The 22832-nt window shown below is 38.4% G+C and overlaps 2 protein-coding genes across 5 annotated transcripts in view; one reads left to right on the forward strand and one right to left on the reverse strand.

The window, feature by feature from the left end:
- ATP7A (ATPase copper transporting alpha) overlaps nt 1–22832 on the forward strand; it is a 58312-nt gene that overhangs the window by 25381 nt on the left and 10099 nt on the right. For all 4 annotated transcript variants that reach the window (XM_030576459.1, XM_030576461.1, XM_030576462.1 and 1 more), the window contains exons 3-14: nt 5935–6424; nt 7574–8305; nt 13801–14022; nt 15842–16002; nt 17603–17764; nt 18550–18626; nt 18842–19067; nt 19551–19784; nt 20284–20375; nt 20756–20883; nt 21068–21222; nt 21578–21712. In XM_030576459.1, the coding sequence (XP_030432319.1) occupies nt 5935–6424; nt 7574–8305; nt 13801–14022; nt 15842–16002; nt 17603–17764; nt 18550–18626; nt 18842–19067; nt 19551–19784; nt 20284–20375; nt 20756–20883; nt 21068–21222; nt 21578–21712 (2814 nt within the window). The remainder of the gene's footprint in view (nt 1–5934; nt 6425–7573; nt 8306–13800; nt 14023–15841; nt 16003–17602; nt 17765–18549; nt 18627–18841; nt 19068–19550; nt 19785–20283; nt 20376–20755; nt 20884–21067; nt 21223–21577; nt 21713–22832) is intronic.
- On the reverse strand, nt 10975–11363 carry LOC115658012 (60S ribosomal protein L36-like). The gene has a single exon (XM_030576463.1). The coding sequence runs from the start codon at nt 11298–11300 to the stop codon at nt 11001–11003; it is 300 nt and encodes a 99-aa protein (XP_030432323.1). The 5' UTR covers nt 11301–11363; the 3' UTR covers nt 10975–11000.

Below are 22832 nucleotides of genomic sequence, written 5' to 3' on the forward strand. Positions count from 1 at the left end.
AGAAGGCATATTCAGTCCTACCAATGACAGCAGCAGTGTGCTGTTAATCCTAACTGCCTGGTGCACAGGTGAAGTTTTCCCCTGCAAATTGAAGTTTTAACATTCTGTGGCAATTAAATAATCCTGCATAAAACAATTTACCCATGCTTTCTGTAGGGAGTTATGTCCATCTTAATCAATGTGGTCTAGACAAACATTGGGCTTGCCAAAATAGTGGAGCCTGTTTTTTGGCACGTGGTCACTATAACTAGCTGTAATGTGCAGCTGCTTACCAGAGGATATGATGCAGCCAGCTAGTACAGTTACTTCTGCCTGCGCTAGGAGTTGGTGCTGGCTACAGAGATCTGTGAACAGTGATATTTACACTAGATCCTACTTTTGATCTGCATTGGTGACTTAACAGAATTTGAACTTGATTGATTCTGGTAACAAAGAACAGATCCGCTGGCAAAATAATTGTTCATTGTTTTTAGCAAGGGAGATAATACTTTTATAGTAACATTGAGCACATGTTGCGATCAGACCAATGAATAAACCTCCACTAAAACTAAGTAAAATGAAGAATTGAAATGAATGAAAAATACTATCTGCAGAATAAAATTATTTTAGTATCTTTCCCTTGGTGCATTTGGAAAATGACCTGAAAGGCTTGACATTCTGCAACGGGGTAGGCAACCTATGGTACATGTGCCAAAGGTGGCACGCAAGCTGATTTTCAATGGCACTCTCACTGCCCGGGTCCTGGCCACTGGTCCAGGGGGCTTTGCATTTTAATTTAATTTTAAATGAAGCTTCTTAAACATTTTTAAAACCTTATTTACTTTACATACAACAATAGTTTAGTTATATATTTTAGACTTATAGAAAGATCTTCTAAAAACGTTAAAATATATTACTGGCTCGCAAAACCTTAAATTAGAGTAAATAAATGAAGACTCGGCACACCACGTCTGAAAGGTTGCCAACCCCTGTTCTAGTATGTTAACATTTTATAGTTTAAATTGTTCCACCCTCCTCCTGAAAATTTTACACAAAAGCCTTCAGTGGGAATGATTCATGACCTCCCTGAATATAACATACTCTGTATAGCCCCATTAGTAGCAAGTACACTGTGAAATGGGTGCTTAAAGAAAGGCATTAACCACTTTGTTTTGAAACAGTGGGATAGAATACACCTCTTGCCAAGTCCTATTTGGCAAAAAATATACTGTAGAGACTAAAGGTTTAAGTGGAAGAGGCTTATAATGAAAATCAGGAGGTCACAGTTAATACTTAGTCCACATTACAGAAACAAAACTTTGAGTTAGGTGGACAGATTTATTCTTCCTTTGGCCCATGCGTAATCTCTGTCAATAATGAGGCACTGTTGTGTTTAATGGTTATCAGATAGGCCAGCAAATGAAGCATATGTTGAATGTCTAATACAGCCACACGGAACTTTAATTTGGGTTATTTTGTTTTGTAATTGCAAGAAAACCAAGAAACTACTGTATCCTTGTTATTGATTCTGCCAAATTGCATAATTTATGACAGAAAAGGAGAAAGGTGGTCATTAAACTGATTAAACTGATGTAATTTGATCACAGCAGTGGTCTCCTGGTTGTTTTTTGCCTAAGGAAAAGATAAAATTGGAAGATAATGTGTTGGGCCTGTGCCTGGTATTGGTTTACCCTTTTGGAAATTGAAATAATAATGTTTGATTCCATTCCTCTTGGAAGCAAATTAAATTGGGGATATTTGTACTGTATGATGTGAAAGATTAGAAAGTCTGTGAACCTCTAAAACTTAAAGAAAAAAGAGAGCTTTTTCTTTAATGGTTCTCATGTTGAATTCTAAAGCTGTGTCGCATTCACTAGATTTTGATCCTCTCTATCCCTACTTCTAAGGCCTGGTCTACACTACAGGGTTAGGTTGAATTTAGCCACATTAGGTCGATTTAAAAATGAATGCGTCCACACAATCACCCCATTCCGTCGACCTAAAGGGCTCATGAAATCGACTTCTGTACTCCTCCCCGGAGAGAGGAGTAGCGCTAAAATTGACTTTGCTGGGTCGAATTTGGGGTAGTGTGGATGCAAATCGAACGTATTGGCCTCCGGGAGCTATCCCAGAGTGCTCCATTGTGACCACTCTTGACAGCACTTCAAACTCTGATGCACTAGCCAGGTACACAGGAAAAGCCCCGGGAACTTTTGAATTTCATTTCCTGTTTGGTCAGCGTGGTGAACTCAGCAACACAGGTGGGCCATGGAGGGACCCCAGGTGCATGGGGCCGGCAGCCAACAGGGACCCCAGGTGTGCCTGGCGGCAGCCGGGACCATAACTGACGTGTTTGGAATATAAGTAGATGTGACAAAGTTGTGTTTCTATGTTTCTTCTATTGTATGTTGTTCTATCAGTTGACATGCATCTCTTGGTTGGAAATCAACAGATCTTTTTGTAGTTTGATTTCAGTTTTCCCCACTCCAGATCATCTGTGGGAGTATTTTATGCCATTATATTATTGATTTGTATTGCAGTAGCACCGAGGAGCCCCAATTATGGACCAGGAGCCCATAGTACTAGGTGCTATACAGACACAGAACAAAAATATGGTCCATTTCATAGAGGCGTTAAGGAACCATATGAAGAACTGGAAAGAAGGTTTCCTATACAGGATATCCGTTTCTTCAATAAACGGTTTATGAAAACGTCCTTATTTCATGTTACATTGGATTTAAATTATGACCTAAAGATTGATAGTTAAACACAACATCACAAAATGTATCAAAATTAAAAAAGAAAACACAGTGTAAATAATTTGTCCAGCACCACTCAGGGCACCTGCTAATTTTCTCCAGAAATATGTAATTATGGCAGGGTTTACTTCTAAATATGTACTTAAATAACAGACATGAAAAGAGGAACATCCCTTAAGTGCTGATGTGGGGAAAGCGACATGCAGAGAGAATTATATTTGCAACACAAGCAAATGTGAAATGTTGTACTCTCACCAATATGAAATTACTGTAGAGTCTGTACAAATTTTAGTAGAATAAGCATGTTTCAATAATTATAGGTCAGCATCAGGAATTAATTGCTGATATGGGGAAAAATTAGACTAAAGCTAATTCTTGGCTTAGCTGTAAGAAATAATACACCTTTTAGGTATAATTATTGGAGCGTAGCAAGCAGGCCCCTATGTAGTTCTGCTTGTTATAATGTGAATACTTGTTTATAGTTATCATATGCTGGCAGTCTGTGTATGCAAAATAATTCCCCCTGAGTAGAACTGTGTTGCATCTCTACAAGATCACTGGGCCAGCATCAACCAACCACTTCTTAATTTGATTTATCTGTTACAGTAGAACCATGCTGAAAATGGGAGGGTCATTTCAAATGATAGAATTTTGCAAATGGAGTGAGCAAACATAATAAAAAGGGATAATACACCACAAAATCTTTATTTCTTTTGACATTTGTGTTTTAGCACATTATGAAGTGTTCTCAGTAACTGAAAGTTGTAAATATAAAGTAACAAGAAACTTTACTCCAAAATGCTGGTTTTAAATCTTTGTTGCAAAGAAGGAAGGGTCATATTTTTTTTTTGAGTATCCAGATTATAAAGTATGTGTGTTAGTAAAATACGGCTTAGCGAAGTTCTTCTACGGTGATTTGATGAATTCATACTAGGAATTTATAGCTCTTTTGGTTATCTTAGCTAATAAATGGGGTTATATCACCTTCAGCAGTAGTTTACATGCTAAACAAAACTGGCTTGGGTTGGAAGTGACAGAAAATTTACTATCTGATGATGGTGGGAAATGAATTAGTGGTCACCATCCAGTGCATAGTGGATTGGTGTTGGCATCACAAACATTTTGACAACTGCTGTGGGATTTCTCCTGCCCCTTGCAGCTCCCGGCCACCTTGAGAGTCAGGGGAGACCCTGGAGCTCCCCGCAGCTTCCACGTGCCGTGGGCAGGGGGAACCCACAGTTCCCAGCTGCTGCGGGTAGGGGGATCCCATAGCTCCCAGCTGCCATGGGCAGGGGGACCCCACAGCTCGCTCCGAGCCTCCACAGGTGGTAGGAGTCCTAGGGGGTCCCCATTTTGTCACGGATATTTTTAGTAAAAGTCAGGGACAGGTCACGGGTTTCCGTTAATTTTTCTTTATTGCCCATGACCTGTCCCTGACTTTTACTAAAAATATCCGTGACAAAATCTTAGCTTTAATATTGAGGCACTGACCAGGCTGAGGTTTCTAAGCACCACTGCAACATACATTTTAAATAATATTTACAAATATTTGCAGACTTACTTTTTCAGCCATTTGCCCATCACCTAGTGCTTCCCCCGCCCCCACCTGTTTTCTCTGAATAATCCATTCAGACCTCTAAAACCGGCTGTTGTAGAACACACAACTCAGATTATATGTAAGGCTCTGTTTGAATGGAGAGCTAGACTCACAGATTCAACAGATGCCTGGGAATGTTAGAGTAAAGCCCCTCCCCCCCATTCTATTTCCTTCCTTTTTCTTCCCACATTCCCGTAATCCATCACTGCACCATTGTATGACAGATTAGAGTTGTGCCTTTGCCGAGTTTCTGCTTTTTAAGATTAGATCAAATACATTTGTCTGCAATGACTAATCCAGTTCAACAGACCTTCACTTTAGGGTTTTAATATGTACTCTAAAAAGCATTGAGACAGTGTAGGAAAGTTGCTGTGTGAGGTCAGTGTATACCCTATAATAGAGCATAAGATTCTGAAATTGGCAGACTGCTGCTCTGGTAGAGCCTCCCATATGCAATCATGTTGTTGTCACACAGGTGAACATAAGTTAATTTATGGTTTTCATAAGTACAGTCTCAAACTACTTCTTCAAGGTGAGCACTAAAGGGCAAATGATAATGGAGAAGTGTCACTGTGGTAGGTGTTGGAATTATTAATATTTGAAATTACTAGTATGGGAAACTAACAAACACTAGTTTAACCATACATTTTTCTGTTAAATCCAAAGGCCAAATGATACTTATACAGTTGCTCTAAATAATAAGCAATTTACTACACACAAACAGTAACAGAACATTTATAAGTATTTGATCCAGATACTTACAAACGGGCTACACCCAGGGGCACTTAGCAGAGCTGATGCATGGGGGGGGGGCAGGGGAAGTGCCATGCAGGGGCATGTGCCCGTCCCCATTTGCTCCTTGGCTTGTACTGAACATCCTCGCATGGGCTGAGCATGCACAGTAACACTGCTGAGTGGCTGCCCTCACTCTGCCACCTCACTATTGGCAGGCGTGGGTCATCTCTGGTGCTTAAACCTACATTGGTTGGCTCCAGCATGGTTAGGCAGGTATTAGCAATGGACCCTTTGAGAGTTTACTTTTTTATACTCTTCAGCAGAAAAGTGGTGTCATTGCCAATTACTGACTTCAGCTAAAAACTCGTCTGAGACAGTTCACCCTTATTTCCAGTCCCAACCCAGATAAGATTTACAAGGCCGTTCCGCCTTCCCAAGGCCATTCCTCCCTATCTTCTCCCCTCCTTCTTGTGGACCAACAGTATTTCCACTGCACCTGGGTTCACATAAGCTTTAACACTGGTATGTGGTTGGGAAGGCCATGTTGTCTCATTTTAAGACAGATACTTTTTGTTTTATTTAAAACCATCTGCAGTCATTTTTTTTTAGCAACTTTCCCTTATCTCAGTTATTTTTTGAATCGGACATCCTCCCTATTTTATTTCTTCTGGCCTTATTATTTTCAATGCCTTCCTTCTACTTGTTAATCAGGGCCTTTCTTTACAACATGTACATATTTCCTTAACTAAACTTAAGATAACTCTAATGCTTGAATTTCATGCTTATCCTACAGTAGGTAAAAGCTATTTGATATTAAACTAGCGGGTGGTATTAGCTCTAAATAATTTTTTTTTCCTCTTCAAGGTATCTCTAGAAGAAAAGAATGCAACCATTATCTATGACCCCAGACTTCAGACTCCAGACTCCCTTCAGGAAGTTATAGTTGACATGGGATTTGATGCTACCCTGGCTGATTCAGACCCACAACCTGTTTTACTTGACACTACTTTTCTAACCATTCCTACTCAATCACATGTAACATGTGAACAGATCTGTAATGCCCTACTAAAGAACAAAGGTATCTTGGATGTTAAAATTTCCTCTGACCAAAAAACTGCAGTTGTGACATTCATTTCTTCCATTATAAATGGCAACCAGATTATTCAAATGGTGCCAGGCATAGATTTAAATACAGCAGCACCAGAGAAGACATCAGGGACTGAGGAAGATTCCAGTTGGTCCCAAGCATGTGATGTTGTGCTAAGGATGAAGGTAGAGGGGATGACCTGTCATTCTTGCACCAGCACCATAGAAGGAAAGATTGGCAAATTGCAAGGGGTACAGCGGATTAAAGGTAATGCCTTATTTTAATTTTACATGTAGATTATTAATTGATTACGCTGTCCTTATTTCATATCTGTTGATGTGATCTGTCATGAAGCTAGGTGGTTCAGTAGGATGATTCACCTGTGTGTCAGTGGATACTCAGTTCCATGTTTTAGAGTAGTGGTTCTCAAAGCCCCCATTGGCTTGAAGCGGTGAACTGTGGCCAGCGGGAGCTGCGATCGGCTGAACCTGGGGACGCAGCAGGTAAACAAACTGGCCCGGCCCGCCAGGGGCTTTCCCTGAACAATTGGCAGACTGGCTTTGAGAACCAGTGTTTTAGAGCACAAGTGAAAATGAATTTCTAACCAATTCTAGTTTCTAACAGGAACATTCTAGTCTCTTTCACTTCCCCAATGATCAAACACTTGCCTACTTTACAAAACCGTTTTACAGTTTGGTACAGTGCATCATCTCTGCTCAGGAGACTGCCAGGCCTAGAGACAACAGGATGCAAATTAGTATTGAAGTTGATTGACGGTGTCATAAAGAAAATAACCCAATGTCTGACCAGGCTATTGGTCTCACATGAACGCTTTACATTTTGATTAGGACAGGAGTAATAGTGTTCCTTTTTCTTTTATAGCTCTAATTATATCCAACTTTTCTTTTCCATCTAACCTTAAATAACTAATAATGGTGTATGTAAGGTAGTGTCGTAAATGGAGATGGCAGAAACACCTAATTAATTGTCTATAACAAAGAAAATGACTTGGGGGTCTATGATAGAAGAGTTTGTTTAGCATTAATGTAAGAAATAACTAACATACTGCTGGGCAAGGCATGAACTTTCTAGGAAAAGATCAAAAAATGAGGCAACAGGAGATTAAGACCTGTTGCAGTATTAGGCACCAAAGGTAGAAAAACTAGATCACTTTGGGTACAGTTTTCAAAAGTACCTAAGTCCCTTTTTCAGTGATTTAAGCAGTTAAGAGCCTAAATCCATCACATTGACTTTCAGTGAGACTAAGTGATTAAACCACTTTTTGAAAATTTTACCCCATTGACAAGATGCGCTGCTCATAGGACTCTCTCTGTGGTCAGTGATATTTAAATGAAATGTTATGAGGAGAGGATGGGGAGCAAAGACACTAATGCATTTTTCTGTTTTAATTTTTAGTCTCCCTGGACAATCAGGAAGCTGTTATTGTGTATCAGCCTCATCTAATTACAGCAGAGGAAATCAAAAACCAAATTGAAGCTGCAGGTTTCACAGCAATCATCAAAAAACAGCCCAAACCCATCAAGCTGGGTGTTATTGATGTGGCACGTTTAAAGAACACCCAAACCAAATCTTCAGAAGGAACCCTTCAAAGAAGTCCAAAAAATGACTTAAAGGCCATTGTTTTCAGAATCGAAGGCATGCACTGCAATTCATGTGTCTTAAATATCCAGAGCAGCATATCAGCACTCCCATCTGTAGCAAGCATAGTAGTTTCTTTAGAGAAGAAAACAGCTACTGTAAAGTACAACCCAGACTTCATCAGCATAGATGCACTGAGAAGAGCCATAGAGGCAGTATCACCAGGGACGTTTAAAGTCAGTCTTCCTGATGAATATGAAAACGTTGAGCTTTTCAGCGCACAGATATCTCCAATGAAACCTTCTCAGACAGCTTTAAACAGCACCAACCAGTCTGTTACTCAAGTTACTGTGGTAAATATTGAGGGAATGACTTGTAATTCTTGTGTGCAATCTATTGAGGAAGTCATTTCCCGAAAGCCAGGTGTAAAATCAATATGTGTGTCTCTTGTGAATCATAATGGGACGATAAAATATGATCCTCTCCTAACTTGTCCAGAAGACTTAAAATCTGCAATAGAGGACATGGGATTTGATGCTTCCTTATCAGGTAATGCCAAACTACGTGTTTTTGTACTGAGTTGCTATGACTAATTCACTTCCCCTTAGCATATCATACTGCCTAGAATTAAATGTACAGAAATATGGGGTACAGACTCAATTTGCTGAATGAGATATTATCTATATAATTTATTTTTAATGCTACTGGGATTGTACATGGGGTGACCCACCCCTATAGCATTGAGACTCATTTCCTTAGTCCTCTGGATTAATTGAAGATGATTAACTCAAGATGCCTAAGAAAATTTCCCCCTCATTTCATGTTATAAGTATTTTGTTGCTGTCTATCTTTAATGGGATGAATATGGGAGATGGGGAGAGTCCTTTGTTCTTCACTAACAAAAATGGTGATAAATAGTAGAGAATTCAGAGAAAAACAAAAATGACTCTGTGGCTGAAGGGGAAGGATTAGAAGAGCTCTGTATGAATCGCTTGGAAAAACAGTGGCTAGTGAGACATAGGCATAACTGTCTACTAGTATCGAAATGGTGTAAACATCAGGGAGGAAAAGGAATTATTTAGGATGGTGCAAGGAATTAATTAAATAGCATCTTGTTACTGTGGTGATTGGCACCCCTTTATATGTGAAATGGGAAGACATGTTTAACTAGGTGTAATGAGATGAAATTATGGGAGAGAATTTAGGCTGACTATCAGTAAAAAGAGATGCTGCTCAATGGAAGGGGTAGAAGCCCCATAGCCTGAATCACTAGGGCTATATAAAACACTGACAGACATACTATAGGTAACAATTATTCTTCAGAGATAGGGAGATGAGACTAGATGGCCATCTCTAATTCCAGTGATTCTTTCAACCAGCTCCTGTGTGTTACTCAAGAGTAAGTCAAAAATAGGTTCTCCTTTTATATTCTCCAGAAGGAACTGCTATAGGAAGCATTTGCTTATGGTGTTGAGAGAGCCTCTTTACACTGCAAAGACTTTCACACATGCTTAACTTTACACATTGTGTGAGGTCAGTGAACTCTTCACAGTATGTAAAGTTAAACTCATGCATATATTATTGCAAGATTGTGGTCTTAAATGTTTGTCCTATTTATATTTGGAGTAGTTGTACTCACTGTAGCCATCCATATTTCTGACTTGTGGTGCTCTCTGCCTAAAAAATCTTTTGATATTCTAGGGAATCTTTTCTGTACAGGACTGCTCCCTGACCCCTATGACCTAATCCATCATTTCTATACAGCGTGCAGGAATTAAATTATCCACTGATTCCTGGGAGGAAGGAAATCCTGAATGCTAATTCCATCCTTGCCATTTATTTGCTGTGTGACTTTGGCCATTCCTCTTAACTTCATCTCTTTCACCATTTGTAAAAATGGGGTTAATAATACTAACCTCATCTTAATTAACATTATACAGCATGTGGGACAAGTAAAGTGCTAAATATTATCCTACCATATCTAGGCAATGCCAGCTATATCAAATGCCAATTTTGTCTTTTAAAGATAAAATGAGAGAGTTGCTATAAATGTTATGCTAAATTGGCAAGAATTGTGGTTCTGTTATATATCAACAGTGTATGACTGTGTCAATAACACATTTACCTGATCAGATTGCAATATGTTAAGTCTGTAGCATCGCTGATCTGGAGTAATGCATAATGCTACTGTTATAGGTCATGGGTACCTCTGTAAAATTAGAAGTGGTTATTAGTTTTTGTAATGTCTGTTGAAGATTTATTATTATTTGTATTATGGTGATGCCTAGAAACAGCAATCAGTCTTCAGGTCCCAAGTACCAGTGCCACATTCTGGAGTGCAATCCAGACCTGTGAGGGGTTGTCACCCACTGCCCTGTAACCGTGAGTGCTTCACAATGCTTTGCTGCTGTAGCTCCCAACTTGGGCCTCTTACAAACAGTCTACAAGCATGCAGGTCACATCCTGAGGGTCTGTGTGCTAGACAGCCCCTGGTTCAGCAGCTCTAACCCCAGCAATCTGTCTACAGCCCCACTTTGGGTCCCGCCAGTTTTGGTTACTACTTGCAGGTTAACCCCACCATGCTCTCTGTCCCAGATTTTCCCAAAACCCTGTATTCTGCAGTGTCCAGCATTCTCCTGGACAGTTCAGAGAACTATATGGTTGGTTTGTTCCTCTAAAGACACAAAATCAAATAACTTATTAACTTCATTAGGGTAAATACAGCCTTCCCTTTAAACACAGCATAGAGATGGTTTATAATAATAATAAAACAAATTGATTAACAATGGTACATATGCTAAGTGATGCTAAGTAAAAGGAATAAAGTTAGAAATGATTAGAAACCAATAAAAGTGAAAAAAATCATCTAAAAGTCTAAAACTTAATCTAACAAAATACAGGCTTTGTTCAAGACCATTTCTCTCATCAGTTATTTTTCTTTCCCTCAGGCAGGACCTTTCACAAAAGTACAAGTTTCCTTATCTTCATAGGTGAATGATCTTTGCCTAAGAAGGTTTCTCACCTATATTCAGTTCCAGAGACTTCAGTCCCCTCTTGGTTGAAGGATCCATCTTTCTCAGCTTGCTAGAGCTCTGTTCCCTTTTGTCTGTCTAGTGATGGACGCCAAAGATGGCTTCTGTTCTTGAGAGTTCAATGACCTTGCTTCACAAGGTAGGAAGCCCTTGTACATTCAGCTTGCTATGTTCACCAAGAAGCTGACCTCATGCTGTTCTTCCCTTTCTGTTTAATCCTTCTTGGCAGCGGCCTTCCTCATGGCTGCCAGAACATTGCTGAGCTCTTCACATTTTCGCTTGGCCCGAATGTGAGTACCAACACTTTTCTTTTTGAACTTCAGAGCACGTTTGTCCTTGGAAACTTTCAGCAATTCCATAGCACGTTTCTCATAGGGGGCAAAGCCACAGACCTCTCTGATCATGTCTTGCACAAACTTTGTGTGTTTGGTCAGGCGGCCTCTGCGGCGGCACTGCCGGGGCTTCAACACGTTCTTCGTCACCTTGTGGCCCTTACTGAACCCCACGGCCATGGGGTAGCGGATTGCCCTGTCTGCCTGAAGCTGAACGGCGCCACACCGGGATTCCTATCCCCCATATGTAAATGGGGTTTCCATTGTTTTGATTCTACTATACTTAATTTACATAGGAGACAGGCAAATAGCTGCCCTGACTCTTGTCTGGGTGGGAACTGTTCCTTCCCTTGTTCGGCCACACACTTAAAACCATAATATCAATGAGCATTCATAATTCCTTTTATAATATTTGTCACGCCTGCTGGAAGTAGCTCATGACTTTGAGTGCTTACTTCAGAGCAGACTGTCAAAAACAAAGCAGATACCCCAACTGACGGTGTGTTCTATAATTAAATTTCACCAGGCCAGTAACAATTGTTAACTCTTGGATCACTGCAACAGTCTTACAATGGAGTAACAAACAGTCCCGATAGACTCTCCAGTCTATCTTGCTGCTCAGATAAACTGGACTTAGTGATAAACGGTCACTTACGCCAAAAGTCACACAGTATTCAAGTTGCTTTCAGACCCAAGAGACCAGTCACTAAACCCAGATCAATTAGCACCTTAGATCTTACACCAAAGACAATGCCAGTAGCCAATACTGTAATAAACTATCTACAGGTTTATTGACTAGAAAAAGAAACTAGAGTTATTTACAGGTTAAAGAAAGCAAAGATATACATACAAATGAGTTACCATCTAAATCCAAAGAGTAGCAGAGTTGTAGTAATCTGTCAATTCAAAGTGTCTTTCATGGTGGACCCAGGAGGCAGCCCCTGGGGATCTGTGACTTTAGTTTGGTGTCTGTAGCCCAGGCAGAGTTCAAACAGAGCAGAGATGGAAAATGTTCCTATGACTTTGTTTTCTTTCCTTCATTCAGCTTCCAAGTCCACAGGAGGAGCTTCCTTGACATAATATTTCCAAGGTGCGATAGAGCCACTAAACAATCCTTTGTATTGCGATGTTCCTTGATGGGCAGTGGGGACAATTCCTGTGCCTGGGTTCAAAAGTTCAGAGCAAACATGTTCAAAGTTATGAAGCAAAATTTAACATTTTCTTATAGCATGGAATACAGATGTTACAAGCTAAATTAATGCATGCAGCAACTTACAAGCATTTAATAGAGTCTAAACACATTCTCGTAAGACTAATACTTATTCTGAGCAAAACTAATCTGATCTCCAGCTACAAGGGTGTCAGTTCTTAGCTAATGTCTGCAGCCTGGGCAAGAGTTGGCATCAGGCTTGCCAGCATCACTATGTTAGTACATATATATTACAAGGATATTAATCACCAGTGTGTAGTCATTAGCTTTCAGAAAAGACCTCACTCTACACACTTCTATAGTACAGTAATATTGTATATACTCAGTTAATTCAGTTGCTGATCACTTGAGGCTCAGATCCCTGCATTTGTAGACCAGTAAACGGATTGTCAGGATTCTACTGAAAAGTAAAAACCCACACAAGCGTCTCTATCCTGCTGGGTGTAGATGCCATGCTGTCTTCTCCCTCACTTGTTAATCTGAGTTTTGCTTCTACCCTTGTTAGCTTCATGAGTCTGTTTACCTCAATTTATATATAAGCGGTAAACATGCATTCCTCTGTTTAGGATAGACCTGTTTAACAACTCCCCCGATATACCTGGCTTGAACACATTCTAGTTATCATTTCAGCTTATGTCCATAAATCTTAATACCCACCATGTACATACATGATACAAGATTATTAATTATCAGTGAGTTACTAGTTTTCAGATAATACCTCTTAAGGTATATTTTGTATGAAGATTATTACCATAGTGGGTAAGATGTAAATACAGTGGTGCTTGGTGTCACAACTAGGGCAGGTCTACATTTAAAACAGAGCAATGGCACTGCTTCAGTGAAAACGCTACCTACATCGATGGGAGGGCTTCTCCCATCCATGTAGGTACTCCAACTCTGCAAGAAGTGGTAGCTATGTCGATGGGAGAAGCTCTCCTGTCAACCTTGCACTGTCTATACCAGGGGTCAGGTCATTTTAACTGTATTGCTCAAGAAGGTACATTTTTCACACCCTTAAGCGATGTAGTTATACTGACCTAATTTCCTAATTTAGACCTGGCCTGAGTACTGTTCAGATGTATAACAAGGAGTCATTGCCCCAGAAAGCACACTGCATAACAGACAGGATGCAATAGAAGGACAAAACAGATAAAGATGATGGGGGAGGGTGAGTAAAAAAGATAATGAAATAAATACAGTTGAGCAGAAAAACAGAAGTCACAGTTTCAGTTGCCTAACCAGTATCTAAGGGAGTGGTTTCTAGGCAGCAGAGCAGAGGTAGGCTTAGCTATTTGACTTAGCACCCAGAGAGCAAATACATGCATCTTTCTGATGAGGTGATTGCAATTCTGCTTCTTAGTCAGGAATACTACAGTAATTTGCATTCATGTTATGTTGTGTCCGGGTCATAACTCATTTCAGGGGTTGTTAATAAATTCATGATTTGTGTTGTTTTTTTCCACCTCCCAGCAAAGACAGAACCATTGGTATTAATAACTCAGCCTTCACTGGAAGTGTCGTTAGATTCTCAGGATAATATGGTTTACATAACAGCACCGCACTCCAAAGTGTCACCAGTCCATGATGATAAACAGGAGGCAAAGACTCCATCGAAGTGCTACATCCAGGTCACTGGCATGACCTGTGCTTCCTGCGTGGCAAATATTGAGAGAAATTTGAGAAGAGAAGATGGTGAGATATACTTCAGTAAAACCTGTTAAATCTCTAGCCATGTTTTAGAGATGTCTTTACAGCTGTTGTAGTGGAATTTTAACATGGGGTTAGAGAGAGAAACAACCACCGTTGAATTTTGATTGTTTTACGGTGTACATCCTACACAATCTTGCTTTACTGGATGTAAAGTATGTGGCCCTGCACGCTAACGATATAGCTCCGTTGCCACACTTGATCAATCCTACTCTAAATTGCCTTGGCAGGAGTGGAATTATACCACTCAAAGGATTAAACACATTGTAAAATCAACTTTCAGATTTCTGGGGAGATTAAAACAAAGTTTTATAGGCTGCAGCCCCAAAGCACAAGGACGAGCATAGAGGGTAACATAAAGTTGAAGCTTCTCATTTCATCAGTACATCACTCCCCTGTGCATTGGGGCTGCAGCTTATAAAACTCTGATCTCCTACTCACTCCTAGGTACATACCCACTGTTTGCCTGTCTTACCCATAGCATGGTATTAATTAGCATTCAGCATGTGCAACACATTGACAATGTACAATACAGAGAGTCTCCTGCACTTTGAGCATAAAACAGTTAGTGATGTGGATCTTTAATCCTTAAAAACTCTGGTCAGTACAGAACGAATGGTTTCAACTTTTTAGCAGGGCAAGTAACTTCTTTTAAAATGGCACTCATTTCTCCATTATTATTTTTTTCTATTTTTGCCCTCTTAGAAGCTAGACAATTGCATTTTGTCTGTTCAGCACCCTTAAAACTCTTTCCAGATTTGCCACTCAGTGTTAGCTAACTCCCCCCATTATGTAGACAAACCCATATTGAGGCCAATTTAACCATACTTTTCCTGCTTTACTTCCTTGTTGTAACCACTTTCTCCCCTTCCCTCCTCCCCACCTTGGGTCATAAGTGGGGATGGAACCCAGGCACCTGGAACTAAAAGCAATGAGCTGTTACTGTTTGACCTAAAGGACCATATAGACTTGGTAACTTGGAGGCATTGGTAGACTCATAAAAACTATTTGTGGTCTAGCAAGTAGGGAAGGATAAAAAGGCAAGCTCTTACACTGTTACATGATCATAAATGTAATTCATAATTATAACCATAATTCTGTGCTCCCTCTGCTGACAGGATGAGGTGCTCTGCAGAAGCAAAATATTGCAGAGTCAAATAACAATGGCAAACGAAGGCTATACTTCATCAGTTTAAAATAATGTGAAAGCTGGACAAATCTTGGACTATTTGATGCTTTAATCCTTCGGTATTGTGAGAAACTAGTAGAGAAAATTCTTTCATTCTGTGTTTGACAGGACTGTTTGTTTAGTTCATTTCTCTTTCTCAGTTTATTTCTTACAGAAAAACCTTGAGAAATACAAATACTCCGGAGCCCTAAAACCCTTACTTACAAAGTGTGTTTCTTAAATTTCTTAAAAGGAGCTTTGGGGAAAAAAATTGAGGAGTTTTAGAGCCCCCTTAATGTGTCATAAACTGGAATTTTTTTTTTAAATTAACCAATTTAAATAAATAGTAAATCTGTCATTGCCCTCAATTTCACTCATCTTCCTTTACCTTTAGACTTAGATTCTTCTAGTACACATGTTCTCTCAGAGCCTGCCTTTTGTTGTTTGTTCTGAAAGTGTCCCCATGGTATGCTATGTGCAGGCTACCTGTTTCACAGTTTTAGTGAATGTGGGTAATTGATAGTCTCATGTAATATGGTGATTGAGGTACAGTATGTTTACTAAACTAACCGTATTTGCACATTGTTCTAATACAATGTTTAATTAACACTGTACTTTCTGGTTGTATATTTCTAGGAATATGTTCTGTGCTTGTTGCTCTAATGGCAGGGAAGGCAGAAGTGAGGTATGACCCTGCTATCATACAGCCATCAGTCATAGCAGGTCTAATCCGTGAATTGGGATTTGGAGCTACTGTTATGGAAAACTATGATGGAGATGGAATTCTAGAACTTGTTGTAAGCAGATCATTTTAATAAATAAAACCATATCAGTCATTTATAGCTGTTCAATGTGCATGTGTAATGTTTTTACTTCCAAGAAAGCTTTCCATACAGATAGGATTGTCTGATTTAAAGAAAAATAGATATTTCTAAGTGTCTGGCTGCATTTGGCTGTTATAATTAGATAAAATCTGTAGTTAAAAGGATATTGTAAACTTCTGTATAGACTGATTAAAAGATAAATTCAGAGTTCTGATAAAGCACCTTTAAATAGTACAGAATTTTAAAAATACTTTAAAAATTTTAAGAGTTCTTATATTCCTCTGTTGATGTTTATAGGGGATTAATGGCACCCATTATCAATATTACTTGAATGCCTCACAATTTTTAATGAATTTATTCTAACAACACTCCTGTGACATACAGAAATAAAGTTATCCCCATTTAAAAAGCTTGCCTAAGGTCACACAGGAAGCACCAGGGAACTGAACCTAGGTCTCTTTAATCCCAGGCTGGCATTTTAGTCAATGGACTATCCTTCCTCTCCAGTTGCCTTTTCCCCACCTTCCTCTCCATACATACTCCTGCTTGCTGCATGTGTCCTCTTCAGTGTCAATTCCAGCTTTGCTGTTACTGGTAAACATGCTCTTCCAGAGCTTAGGGATAGAGCATGCATCTGAGCACCCCAGAGCAAGACTTGAGAACGATGTCATCATGCTAAGTGTGAGACAGAAAATGTGACTGATTATCAGCAAAACAGCTGAAGATAACTTTTCACCCAGTGCAGTCCAATGCACAAACACCTTGGTCTACACTAGGAACTGAATAAAAAGGGAAAAAAAGCTGTTTTCCCCCTCTAATCTTTTAATCTTTGTTACAGTTATTTTAAAGATTGCTTTTACCAATAATATGTAGACCGTTTTTAGATGAAAATGTGACTTTCAAATAGAATATCTGCTTCTACAAGGTTAAATGTCAGTGGAAAGCTATGCACAGGTGGGTGAGAAACAAATGCAATAATACATGTCAAATAGCAACAAACCTCGCAAATATATGGCAAATGTACCTTTTCCCAGTGTATTCAATTCATGCCTTTTACTGAAAGTTTGGAATATTAGCAAGGACCTAAAAAACTGAAATGCTGACCTTGGTACCACCTCTTCAGTCTTTTTAAAAATTGTATATTGACTATAAATGGAAAAAGGTAGAATTCAGAATTTTTCCACCTTCTGTGAAGATGTGCAATTTATATGCCTCCACTAGAGACTTTGTTATTGCAATTGATTTGATAAGAAGTTGCTTATATACTATGGTGATGGGCAGCAGAATAAAACCTATAGATAAATATTACAAACTATATGTGGATTTGCTAACCTACAAATTATGCAAAGATCAAGCCACAGTGCCACCTGCTGGTCAGATAGCTGTATATTCCAAAAGGTTTTTTGGTTTTTTGTTATACCATCTAGGGATGCTATAACTCGGATAACAAAAGCACAGTTTATGGTTTCCTAATTTTTCTCAGATTCTCTGTAATAAATGAAAAAGTATTCACTAATATTTTTAAAACATCGGTCTTTGGATTTGATAACAGGCGAGAATTTGTATTTAACAGGTGAGAGGAATGACCTGTGCCTCATGTGTACATAAAATAGAATCCACCCTTATGAAGACTAAAGGTGTATTATACAGCTCAGTGGCTCTTGCAACCAACAAAGCACACATTAAATATGATCCTGAGATTGTTGGTCCTCGAGATATTATACAAACAGTAGAGGTAAGTGTTTAGGTATTAAACTGTTTCATTGGGCCACTAAAAATCTTATAGAATATCCAATATGCTTCCCGGAGTTCTAAACCCTGGAATACAAGAACTCTTGGTATGGAGTGATTATGGAGCAGAGGTGTATCAAGGTCAAAATCCTGTCCCCTTTCTCTTCCATCCACTCTTCTCACCATCAATGTAGAGAAGTCAACATACAGAACAGGTGTTCTGGCAGTAAGGGCAACTGCATATGCCAGCAGAACAGTACTCTGTGGTGTCTTTGTCCATGCCTTGCAAGGAGATGCTGAAAGAGCATTTTAGAACAAGTTGAAGCCTAAATCTGACAGCTAGTTCTGAGGTACCTTTTGACATAGAAAGTGAGAGAATGACCTTATAAATGTGCTAATGAAGCAAGCTGAATGCATGGCCTGCTCCCCTAGATAGCCTGCAAATATCTCTATACAGCACATGACGTCTTTAAAAAAAAAAAAAAAGGTAGAAATAAGTTTTATATTGCCCACATCTGTATGTTTCAGTTGTCTGTGACAGTGGGCAAATTCCTTTTTCTAGATGGCAGGGAATGTCTTTTGTGTTCTGTAGAGCAGTTAACATGGTATAAATTGTAGAAATGTTATATCACAGGTGATATTTACTTGCCTGGACAAAGAAGTACAGCTAAAGGTGTTTTCTGTGCATACAGTATTGATGACTTCCTGCAAATCAAGATGAAAGTGTATCTTTTGTGGTGGTAATTCTCTGTGTGGTAAAATCAAATCCTTGGTACATTTCTCATCTAGGACTTAGGTTTTGAGACTTCTTTAGTCAGGAAGGACAGATCTGCTGGCCATCTAGACCACAAACAGGAAATAAGGCAGTAAGTATTACTGAGCCTGTTTTCATTTCTATTTAAATGTTCATCTGATTCTTCTTTTAAAGTTTGAGGCTGTTTTTGAACCAGAATTGACATTTTCACAAATTACTTTGTTGGTTTCTGCTGACATTGTAGCTAAAATGTTATCTGTGTGATGATTATACCTGTTACTTGCAAAACAAGTCAGACTTTTATTATTATTTTTTTCCTTATCTAAGATGGAAAAGATCTTTTCTTGTGAGTCTCTTTTTCTGCATTCCTGTAATGGCGCTGATGATTTACATGATGGTTATGGATAGCCACCTCGCAGATGTTCACCAGCATCGCAACATGAGCAAGGAGGAAATGGAGGCCTATCACTCTTCTATGTCCTTGGAGCATCAGGTCCTGCCAGGATTGTCTGTAATGAATTTGCTGTCTTTTTTATTGTGTGTCCCTGTTCAGGTAAATAAAAACATGGTGACTTTCAGTTTGCTGTCATTAAGAAGTTTACAAATTGAAATTGTCTTTTTATAATGGAACTTTAAAAAAAATTAAGCACAAAAGATCACTTTGTGAATTTCATGAAGCATTTTGAATCAATGTAACTATTATGGGGCCTGCTTTCATTGAAATCGGTGGGTGTTTTGGCTTCAGTGGGAGCAGGATTGGATCCATCATCTTCTGTATTTTAGCAATGTAATTATTAGTCTTTTTTTTTATTTGAGCTCCCTTGATTTGCAGTAGACTAATTAAATATTTGTTCTTCATATCTATTGAAATATTAATGTTTTAACTTTTAAACCTGAACTTTAAAAAAGGACGTACAGAAAAGAACCCTGCACCTCTCACTTCCAGTAAAGTAGCTTTAGAGCAGTAATTTTTGCATTTGTATTTTTGAGTAAAGTACAATTGTGGTGGTGGTTGTTGTTGTTGTTGTTGTTACAGTTATTTGGAGGCTGGTACTTCTACATTCAAGCATACAAAGCACTGAAGCATAAAACTGCTAACATGGATGTGCTGATTGTTTTGGCAACCACCATTGCATTTGTCTACTCCTTCGTTGTTCTTCTAGTTGCAATGGTTGAAAAAGCAAAAGTGAATCCTGTGACGTTCTTTGATACACCTCCTATGCTATTTGTGTTCATTGCATTGGGCCGGTGGTTAGAGCATATGGCAAAGGTAAAGCAAAATAAAAGTACCTGCTCACATGTTTGACATGAAATAAAATACTAGAAAATGTTCCAGACAGGTTGCATTAGAAAGCATGAAAGAGTAAATTTTTAGTGAGATACAGAGGGAATACTTAGCAAGCAAAATCACAGCTTGTAAGAAAACAGAAGCAAGACTGAACTTTGTATTTTTATAAATCTTTATTTGGTGTAAAGTGTCACATTTACAAATTGCAGGAAACTACATGGGTATAGTTATAGAGTGCGCATGTTTTAAAATGAAATCACATGGGAAAGCGTGATCCTGATTACTTATCATTTGTTCATGTGGCAAAATGATTTTCAGCAATTTTGAAAACTATTTAAAATGTCAAGTTTATTTTTTCTAGTCAGTTTGCAAGACGTGTTTGTTTTAAAGGGTGAATTGTATTGCATGTAGCTGTTTTAGCCTGTGATTTCTTTTTTGTCGATAGCGTGATCAAAGGCAAATGTGTAAATTCATATTCTAGGGTAAAACATCAGAAGCCCTTTCAAGACTAATTTCACTACAAGCTACAGAAGCAACTCTCGTTAACCTAGGACCAGACAACATTCTTTTGAGGTATTTTGCTTTGTCCTTCTGTTCTTTTCTTTGTTTTTCAACTAACACTTTTAGCTTGCTGAAGATGTGCGCAAGTAACTTGTTCAATTTAAGAGAATTTGCCAGATGTAACATTAAAATGTAATAAAATTGATACTATTCTGATATGCTATAGTGGAACCTTGCTAATTCGCGCTTTGAAATTGAACAGATTTTCTGAATTGGCAAGTAAACAAAAACAAACAAATAATAAAACAAGGATAAAGCATCACAAAATGCCCTTTATCAATTAGCAATGTATGAATTGGCGAGATTCTGCTGTATATAATGCTGAAAAGTGCTTTTTGACTTGGTAACATCACTAACTATTTTTTATTAAATGTACTATATTCCCTTCTCAGTGAAGATCAGGTTGATGTTGAACTGGTTCAACGGGGTGATATTGTCAAAGTAGTTCCAGGAGGCAAATTCCCAGTTGATGGCCGTGTTATTGAAGGACAGTCCATGGTAGATGAGTCCCTCATCACAGGTAAGCTTTTAAAAAAAATTAAAATATCTCTTTGTATCAAATAATTATGAACAAGGGAGATTAAAGTTCACTAATTTGCTTGTACGTTTTCTAATGGTATGTTAGGACTAGGTAGCAGTAGGAAAAATAACACTGTCAAAATCAGAATTTTCCACCCTAATGTCTGCTGTTGGCCTTTATGTAGGTGAAGCCATGCCTGTGGCTAAAAAACCTGGCAGTACAGTTATTGCAGGTTCTATTAATCAGAATGGGTCACTGCTGATCTCTGCAACTCACGTTGGAGCTGATACAACTCTCTCTCAGATTGTCAAACTTGTGGAGGAGGCACAAACCTCAAAGGTACTTTCACTGAATAGTGGCATTGATTTAAACTATTAGTTTCTGCCTCTTCATTTAGGCCTCTATTCAGCAAATCGCATAAAGCTTAGAGTCTTTTAAACCTCAACATAAGTCTTAAAATCAAGACACCAAGCAATCTCAACATATCAGTCAGAGAAACTTTGAACTCAAAACCTTCAAAGTTCTGAGTCTCTTAATTCTCTAAAGTCATATCAAAACTATTGAGAGACTATCTAAGTTTTATTAGAAGTATTTGTTGAATATGCTGAGATACTCTGTTTATACTAGTGCTGTAAAGCATGGAAGAGAGTATCATGTGATCAGAATTGATGTTTATGTATTTTTTCCCCCGTAGGCTCCAATCCAGCAATTTGCAGACAAACTTAGTGGCTATTTTGTTCCTTTTATTGTGGCTGTCTCTGTGCTTACCCTTTTTGCTTGGATTGTAATTGGATTTGTCAATTTTGAAATTGTGGAAACATATTTTCATGTAAGTGACTCTCTTAAATCACTTTCTGAAATGTTATTAAATAATAGATATAGTAGAAGTCTATTTGACTGCAACAGTTCCATCCTAGAATATCCTCACAGTCACTTGTCTAGTATATTGTTCACATGCTGCAATGTTTTTCTGTATTTTTGCTTATGAAAGGAAAATTGCAAAGTCATAAAGCACGTGATAGTTAACTGAGTCTTTCCAAAATATTTAAAACTACTTAGAAAGCGGTTACTAGACATCCTTGCCATTGGTCATCTCCATTCAGCCATAGGGATATTGTTTGAGTATAGGCTGCTGTCTTACTTGTATTACTTAGCAATAGTTCTGTCTGATACTTTCAGTCATGATTTGTATCAACTTCAGTACTGAAAAGACTCAGAAATGGGAACTTTATTTTGAAAAAGTATTGAACTTACAGACCTGAAAGAGTTCGATTAACAAAAATACCTTGTTTTAAAAAACATTTTAATTGGTTAACTTAATTATTAAACTAATTATTAACTGTTTAAAACAAACAAAACAGTAACATGACATTACAAAAACCTTGAAACTTTCCAATTTCCTTTCCTTTGGGAAAGATGATCTCTTCAATCTAGGTCCCAATTCTGCATCAGAATCTGCTGGCACAGCCCCATGGAGAATCCAGTTCGAAGTCAATAGACTTTACACACTGGTGGATCTCATTATAGGACAGGGCTCTTATTTGCACTATCAGACAGTTACGATGGCAGTTTCTTGCTTGATTATTTTTTTCTGACAGAGGATGCAAGTGAAGATTCTAGTGGAGAGTATTTATAGGGCATTAATCACCATATGTAGTGATTAGAGTATTATTTATTATGGTCCAGTTTAAGGGAATCTCATGGCTTATATTCTTTAGTTTGAATAAATAAATAGAATGAGGCAGGGGTCTTATGAGTAAAATAGAGCATGTGATAGGTATATGCACTACAGGACAGAATAAGGTTGTGTGGGCAATCAGAATATTGGTACTTCCTAACTTTCAAGGGCTTTACTTTTCAACTTAAAAATCTCTGAAGAATGTTATTGTATGTAATTACAAATATGCCTTTGTACTAAGAAAATGTGTAGTTGAATACATGGTTTACAA

The sequence above is a fragment of the Gopherus evgoodei genome, chromosome 9 (genome assembly GCF_007399415.2).
Source record: "Gopherus evgoodei ecotype Sinaloan lineage chromosome 9, rGopEvg1_v1.p, whole genome shotgun sequence".
Lineage (NCBI taxonomy): Eukaryota > Metazoa > Chordata > Testudines > Testudinidae > Gopherus > Gopherus evgoodei.

What these genes read in the sequence shown, in the direction of transcription:
- LOC115658012 (XM_030576463.1), bottom strand. Translation starts at nt 11,300, where the DNA reads ATGGCCGTGGGGTTCAGTAAGGGCCACAAGGTGACGAAGAACGTGTTG.